The sequence below is a fragment of the Oryza glaberrima genome, chromosome 12 (assembly GCF_000147395.1).
Source record: "Oryza glaberrima chromosome 12, OglaRS2, whole genome shotgun sequence".
Taxonomy (NCBI): Eukaryota; Viridiplantae; Streptophyta; class Magnoliopsida; order Poales; family Poaceae; genus Oryza; species Oryza glaberrima.
This window is the reverse complement of record NC_068337.1, coordinates 22,352,010-22,360,000: the sequence shown is the minus strand read 5'-3', so window position 1 is coordinate 22,360,000 and position 7,991 is coordinate 22,352,010. Positions and strand designations below refer to the sequence as shown.

The 7,991-nt window shown below is 40.9% G+C and overlaps 1 protein-coding gene across 1 annotated transcript; it reads left to right on the top strand.

The window, feature by feature from the left end:
- Nucleotides 1–437: 437 nt before the first annotated feature.
- On the top strand, nucleotides 438–7,412 carry LOC127756709 (uncharacterized). The gene is made up of 6 exons (XM_052282080.1): nucleotides 438–1,273; nucleotides 2,095–2,171; nucleotides 2,558–2,600; nucleotides 2,881–3,007; nucleotides 5,661–5,775; nucleotides 6,761–7,412. Exons 1-6 carry the CDS (start codon nucleotides 919–921, stop codon nucleotides 7,220–7,222), a joined length of 1,179 nt encoding a protein of 392 aa, XP_052138040.1. The 5' UTR covers nucleotides 438–918; the 3' UTR covers nucleotides 7,223–7,412.
- Nucleotides 7,413–7,991: the final 579 nt, after the last annotated feature.

Here is a 7,991-nt window from a genome sequence, read left to right as displayed (position 1 = left end):
CACATATATACTAAGAACAATGTTTAAGCGTTATAACGGTCGAACAAAGTCAATAACGAGTTGTTATACCTGCTATAGCGGTAGTGAAGCGCTATAGCGGGCACTAAGTTACAACATGCTACCTTGTAGCGGTAGCGGTAGAGCTCCACTAACACTATAGCGGTCACTATTGTGGATGTTACGAATACTATTTACTACCTTAATTGCAGGTATAAAAGAAAAGCTCGCGTCATGAGAGGTCCCTGAACCGGTCAATTCAATGGAATAAATCAATGGTGATCAATGAAATACTACTAGAGGACAGTGAGATGGATGCAGTGCACAGGCCGGAGGGGGGCGTCAATCCACAGTCAGATCCGTTAAGCTAGCATGTCACACTCCAACCGCTCTCTGTCTCCTCCCTTCTTATATGCCTTTCCCATTTCATGAAAGGCAGCTCAACCCTTTCATAGTTTCATCTCTCAATCTCTCTCTCTCTCTCTCTCTCTCTCTCTCTCTCTCTCTCTCTCTCTCAAACACACATAATATTCCCCTTTCTCTCTCTAGGCATTATTCCTCTGATTTCTTTTACTGCCTCTTCTCTCTCTAACCTGATTCCCCCCCTACCTGGACACTGTAATGCTCTCTCTCTCTCTCTAACCTTATAGTAGTAGCATCAAGCTTTCTCTCTCTCTCTAGAGGCCTTTCCTTTCTCATCTCTCTAGTTCTCTAGAACACACACACACAAACCCCCATACAAAAATGATATGCCACTCATGACCTAATCACCCAATTCCCACTACCTCTCTTCTCCTCTCCTTCTTCTCCTCCTCCTTTTCTTGGAACCAAACAACAACAACAAACTTACTCTCCCACACTTAGCTAGCTCACACACCACCATTGTTGGCTAGCTAGCTAAGCTTTTAATTTGTTGAAGCAATGAGCACAACTACTGCTACTACTACTCCTCAGCCTTCTTCTTCCTCCTCTGACGAAGCTGCCATGGCGCCCGATCTCTCCCTCCACATCAGCCCACCGTCGCCGGCGCCCGCCACCGAGCCGAGGCTGGAGCTGGGGCTCGCCGACGACACGGCGGTGGCGGCGGCGAAGACGACGACGGACGATGAGCGGCGGCAACGGCCGCACCAGCCGATCCAGACGGCGCATGGGTTCAAGAAGAGCTCCGGCTCCGGCGGCGGTGGGAAGAGGAGCGCGAGGGCTCCGAGGATGCGGTGGACGACGGCGCTGCACGCGCACTTTGTGCATGCGGTGGAGCTTCTTGGCGGCCATGAGAGTATGTTCATGCTAGCACCTCACAACAACAACAACAAAAAAAAGAAGAAAAAACTTACTAATTATTACTTGTATATATATGTGTCTACATGCATACATGGATATTCATACAAATGTATATATGGGGATGTATTGAGTTTTGATCATTGGTTTTACATGTGAATTCTTTTTTTTTGGGGGGAGGGGGGTTGATCATGGTGATCTTTGCAGTAGTCTTTGTCTTGTATTTTCTGGAGTTCTTGGAGTTCTCTTTTGTTGTTTCATGAAGTGTTCCTTATTCTGAAGGAATAAAATGTTCCATGAGCAATTGGACTAATTGTATATGTATTATCGCATGATCAGATTCTTGCCATGCATTTGGCGTTAGCGTGTTTCTTTTTTTGTGTTTTCCCACACCTTCTGTTTGGTTTCTTTCAGAGGACACATTTTCAAGATGAGGAAACTGTACAATGTAGACAACACCCCACTTTTACTAACTGTTAAAGTTTGATTAATTAAATAAACAACAAATCTAAGTAGCATATGTTTTTCCCTTGTTAGTTAAAGCTGCATCTATATATTGGTATTTGGGGGGAATTATACTATTGAGTGGCTTATTAATTAGCTCTTTACTACTTTGCTGCTTATTAGCTGTATGCTTTTCTTAATTAAAGAAGGTTTCATTGTCTGTTTACACCAACTAATTTATCAGTAAATGGCCTTTAATTAAGTAGCAAGCTTGTGATCTAGTTCTACTATATATATATATTTGATTTCCATCCATGCATGTGGATGTTCTTGGTTCTGAAACTCTCTTGCTTTGTTTTTTGTTATATCTTCTAGGAGCAACACCAAAGTCAGTCTTGGAACTGATGAACGTGAAGGATCTTACTCTGGCTCATGTTAAGAGCCATCTGCAGGCAAGTTACTAGAGAGGCTTCTCCTAATCTTTCACCTGGATATATGTATATGCTATCTCTAGTCCTAGACGCCTAGCTCCACACAAACATTAACTAATTTCACTCTGCTTATTGATTTTTTTATCGCTCAAAAACAAAAGGATGTAACTAAGCTTAGCAGCATGTTCAATAGAAGATTAATTTAATAATTGTTAATTACTTGTGAGCTGATAGTTGATACCAAGTACCACTTGTCCTTACATATGTACACCTATATGATATATTAGTTAATCTAGTTATATATATTTTCTAAGACTAGCTAGGGCCAAATGGAAAAGAACACTGAGGAGACATGTCAATCTGAAATCTTTCCCCTTTCTTATCCTTTTCCACTTTCTTTCTTGCAGATGTATAGAACTGTGAAGGGCACAGACAGATCATGTGTTGCAGGTAAATATATATATTGCCTAGATGTCTTAATATTTTGATCCTTTTGGAATACCATGCATGGCCTGAACTGATTCATGGTCATGTCACACACAGTGAAGAATTATTGGCATGGGGTGTGTATGTGACATTGCTCCTAGACTGTGTGTGCCCCATAAAGCACAGCCATGGGGATAGCTTGTACCTTAGTGTGAAGTGCATCCATATTACTAACACATATGTTTGTATTTTGCAAATGTGATGAGACATATGCATATGTATGGTGTGTGTGTGTTTGTTGCAGGCCATGGCCAGGCCAGCAGAAAGATGGGCTTCCTGATGAGAAGAGGTCTTGTTGCTGAAGTGGATAGCTTTGATGGATTCAACAACAACAACATGGTCAACACTACTTCCAACAATACTACTTCTAGGTATGTACATACATTAATTAATTTGTGATCAGACTGGATCTAGTACTTATACATATTAGCATTGATGAATTTCTATATACTCTGTGTGAGAGTTAATAATTATGCTTTCATATATATGCATGTCTGGATCTTTCTGTCTGCAAGTCTGCAAACTTTGCTGCATTTGATGAGTTGTATATATATGCATGCATTGTACATCATTAATTGCCTTATTCTACACTCCTACATGTGGAAGCATACCTTGTTGTGTGATATAGGGATATGGGAGGAAATTAAATTGTGATGGCAGGATCTAGAGGAATTTGACCACATTATTTTAGTAGGTGTGGTCAGTTTGGACTATATATATGTGATCCCTAGACTCCAGCTGTACTGCTGTCCTTAATTTAGTCTAAGGTTCTGGATTTTAATAGAGTATAAATGAGTAGTAGTTAATTCTACCTCCAAGCAAAGGGAATGTATAAGCATCATGTGTGCTTTGAAAAATCTTAGAAGTGTACTGTGAATAATACTCAGTGTGTAGCATCAGTTTGGACTTTGTGGTTATTCAATTTGTTGCTTGTTTTTGTTTCAAGTTGGAGAGTTTCAATTTATAAAATTCCCAATTCTATAAGTTTTTGGAATTTTGACTGTTCTTTTTTAATTTATTTAAATATATAGGCAAGATAATAACAGCTGCAATCTTGTTAATAGAATTAATACTATATATTGTCTTGTTGCATATGAGTAAAGTACCTCGGAATATCTCTTCTTGACATAAAGTTATGGAATAGTTTGTCTCGCGAATTTAACAGTAGGATGTTACAGAAGTTCTCAGCCATCTGAAAAGGTCTTACATACATGCCTGCGCTAAATTGCAACATATATTCAGAGCAATGCATGGCAGTTAATTTGATGTAAATTGCAACATTTCAAAAGCAATATGACAGATTTTGATGTCTGCATACTTCTTGATTGGGATCCCTATTAGCTATAGCAATGCAGCCTTTTCCTGCCCTTCCATCAGTTCTTTTCCATCTGAAATGAAATTGTTCATCATACTTTTAACTGCTAGTCATCAACTCATCAGCAACTATCTATCTTTATTTCTGCATCTACTACACATCTCTCTCATCAGAGAGCAAGCATGCATCCATCCATGCATGCCTAGGGTGACAGTTCTGCATGTCTGTGTCCTGTACTACCATTTGTACTGTGCTTCTTCAGATTTCAAACTCCCATGAAAATATATGCATGCAGAAAAAAACACTCATGCACAGTAGACACAAGCGAAAGGCAAAGACACTGACAGACTAGCTAATTAAGCAGGCAGGCAGCTCCAATCTCTTGTAAGAACAAAACTTGAGCATTGCATGCATGCATATATGCAGTATAGGATGATCCAGGTAGGGGACACAAATAAAATTAAACACTGTGCTACATAGTACTGGTAGTACTGATCAAGGGGGGTCATGATGAACAGGGGGACTTTTTTCTCCTCCTCCAAACTTGCAGCTGCAGTACTGAATCTGCTGGTCACTATGCATGCATGCATGCATTTTTTTTTCCTTACTCCCTCCCCCCAAATAAATCGATTCCTATAATTCAAACTTTGTTCCAAAATAAATTACCTACCTTTGGTCCACGAATTGAGATTTCATCCTTCCTGTACTCTTTACCTATCCACCCACCGATACTAGCTAGTTTCCGATTAACTAGGGGCATTGTAGTCTTTTTTTCCTCATCACTAAATAGTCTCAAGATTTAAGAATTTGATTTATTTTGGGACAAAGAAAGGGGAGAGAGAGAGAGAGAGAGGTCCCTCCCATGGCCAGCAAAGCCAGTCCTCCTGTTGTGGGTTTTTGATCAGATCCATATCAATTGTCCCTCTGATGGCCCTATCAGGGGGGTTGCACAATTGCTGGTGGAATCTTGCATACAACAACTAGAACAAGACAAGGGCAACTTCATTGGCCTTGACCAGAGGAGAAAAAGGCTGCCCCTTAGCTTAAATAGTGGCAAGCATGGACAAGCCACTTGGCAGCAACTAGCACAGTTAGACTGATGTGGCCTTGGTTTCCAACAGCTCTGTCCATATACAAGCTAGCCAGTCCCTCCCCATTGATAGTGTCATTTCTAGCTGCTACCTAACTAAATAAACTTAGCTAGATTCCAATCACTTCATGGTTAAATTAAATTAATCGTGTTAATAACTATCTTACTGGCATATTATCTTAGTAAATGCTCCCTTAGCTAGACTACCATTTCATGACAATGTGCTGCAATATTGTTACTCATGTAACTTGTTAACTATCTTAATGGCATCTTATCTTAATAGCAAATACTTAACTGGAGCACCATTTCCATGTCAAATGTGCTGCTAATATTGCCAATGGTAACTAGTTAACTATCTTAATGGCATCTTATCTTAATTAGCAAATACTTAACTGAACCACCATTTCATGTCAAATGTGCTAGCTAATATTGCTAGTGGTAACTTTGTTAACTATTTTAATGGAATCTGATCTTATTAGCAAAAACTCCATTCACTAGACCAACCATTAATTTCATGTAAAATTTGCTACTAATTGATTGCTATGGGTAATTAACTAGTATAACTTGTTTAACTGACAAGATGAAGAATGCATCACATGCGCATTGATTTGTACTGCAGGAAGTCCCAGTCACCAGGAGAGCAGCAGCTGCAGGATCTTCAGAGCGGTTGGCCTCCTCATTACCTCGCATCATCTGAATCTGATCACCTCCTGATGGAGCAAAGGTTAATGCAGGTACTGCATATATATATACTGCCCATTTGAGCAATAAGTAACGCCCCATTTTGTTCATCAATTCAGTCGCAGATCAGAGCTGGGAGTTATTAATATTTCCCTGCCACAGATCTCGATGCATTAATATGGATCATGACCGCACATTTAATCTCTAGTATTGCAGTAGTACATCCAGCAGTATAGGACTACTGACCATCAGAGTTAAACTTGTTACTAGTCGTAGTAGTTGAATGCTGTAGTTACAGGAGCAGTATATCCTCTCTATACCTCTGAATATCTGATGATCTGATCCCTCTTGCATGCATGGTGCAAAGAGGATATCTTAAATGTTGCTAATGCATGCTATCACTGCCACTGTGGCAGCTTCCCTTATAAGGCTTGTTAATTAAGTACAACCAGCTATAGCTCAATGTGATCAGTAAACCATATATTGATATATACTGGGTAGTAATTGTAATGCTTAACTACAATAATGGAAGCACAAAAGATAGCTAATGATAATCAGAAAGAAGCTAAGTCATTAGTTAATTTCACTCTGGGGAAAATTCAGTAGGGACTTCTCTACGCATCGGTTATTTGAAACGAACAGCATCAGACAACACGATATTTGGTGTTGTTCGTTTCAATATAATGATTCAGGGCCAAAATATACATAGAGAAGTTCCTACTGAATTTTCCCCTGAATCATCATTACACACAAAAGAAAGATACTAGCATTCACGAGCTCTGAATAAGATTTAATCATCCTACAAAACGAAAGGTAAATAACTCTGAAATTTCGGTAATTAAAGAAAGTTGATACAAGGCTTCAAGGAGACCTTCCTGTCCATCGTCTTCTCTCTAGCTCACACGTCCCAAGCTTAATTAGCTGATCAGATGCAAATTAAATGCTTGTGATTAGCTAATTTTATTACTATACGTGAACTGATCATCAGATAGATCTGAAATTGATCAATCTTATGTAAATAAAATGTATCTTTTTCAGGAGATATGGAAGGGTGCAGCAGCAGCAGCAGCACACGATCACCATGATCAAGAAGCAGCCACCGCCGCTGCTCTCCATCACGATCAGCACGTCCGCCGTCTCGACCACATCGTCGCCGGCCGGCCACCGCCGCCGCCGGCGTCGAGCAGCAGCGGCGGCGGCGGCGGCGGCGACACGATGGCCAGCTCCCTCGACTGGCTGCTGGCGTCGCGGCGGCAGGAGCAGCACAAGTACGGTGACCGCCACTACGAAGACGACGACGGCGGCTACTACACGGCGGCTCACCGTGGTCAAGCTGCGGCGGCCATGTCGGCGGCGGCGGCGGCGGCGAGCGGCGTAGTGAAGGATCGTCGACCGAGCCTGGAGATGAGCCTGGGGAGGCAGGGGTGGGAGATCAGCATGGAGCAGCGAAGCAGCGTGGAGTCCTCTTCCAAGGAGCTAACCCTCCTCAAGTGCTTGTGAAATTGAATTGATTGATTGGTTATAAATCTTATGGCTTTTCACTTAATTATTATTATTATTATTACTATTATTAGTGGTTGAATTAAATTAATGGTCAGTGTAGTGCAGTCAAGAACAAACGCGCGAGATAAAAATCACCAAAGCTTTTTGTGTAGTATATAGTTTAATTTGTTACAAACGTACATCACATTGCACTCTTAATTAGTGACCGATCCAGAATTTTTTTAGATCCTGAGTACAATATCTATTGGAATAAATGGGCTAGGCCCAATTTAATTCAATTAAAATCTCAAGAGCCCACAAGTAATGTTAGAGAGAATAATATTGCCTTGAAAATTTAGGTGGAAGAACCTCAACTTAAATAGGGTGATATTAGAGATCCCCTGTTGACCGGTTGAGGTGATGGTTGGACTGCCACACGCATGCGCGCATGCCGAGGCGGCCATGGGCGTAGCGAGGCGAGGCGGCCGACCGAGCCGAGCCTGCCTGCTGCTCTTCGTTTTGTAACAGACGAGAATAAAGTCACCATTAACAAATGAAATTCATTGTGTTGTAACCTCCACAACAAATGAGAGATTCATTGTGTTGTAACATCCACAACAAATGAGAGATTTATTTGTTGTAACCTTCACAACAAATGAAAGATTCATTATGTGGTAACCTTCACAACAAATGAGATTTATTTTGTGGTAACCTTCACAACAAATGAGATTTATTTGTGTGGTAATGGAGATCTCTCTCTCTACATATAACGCAAGGCAGAGGCTCT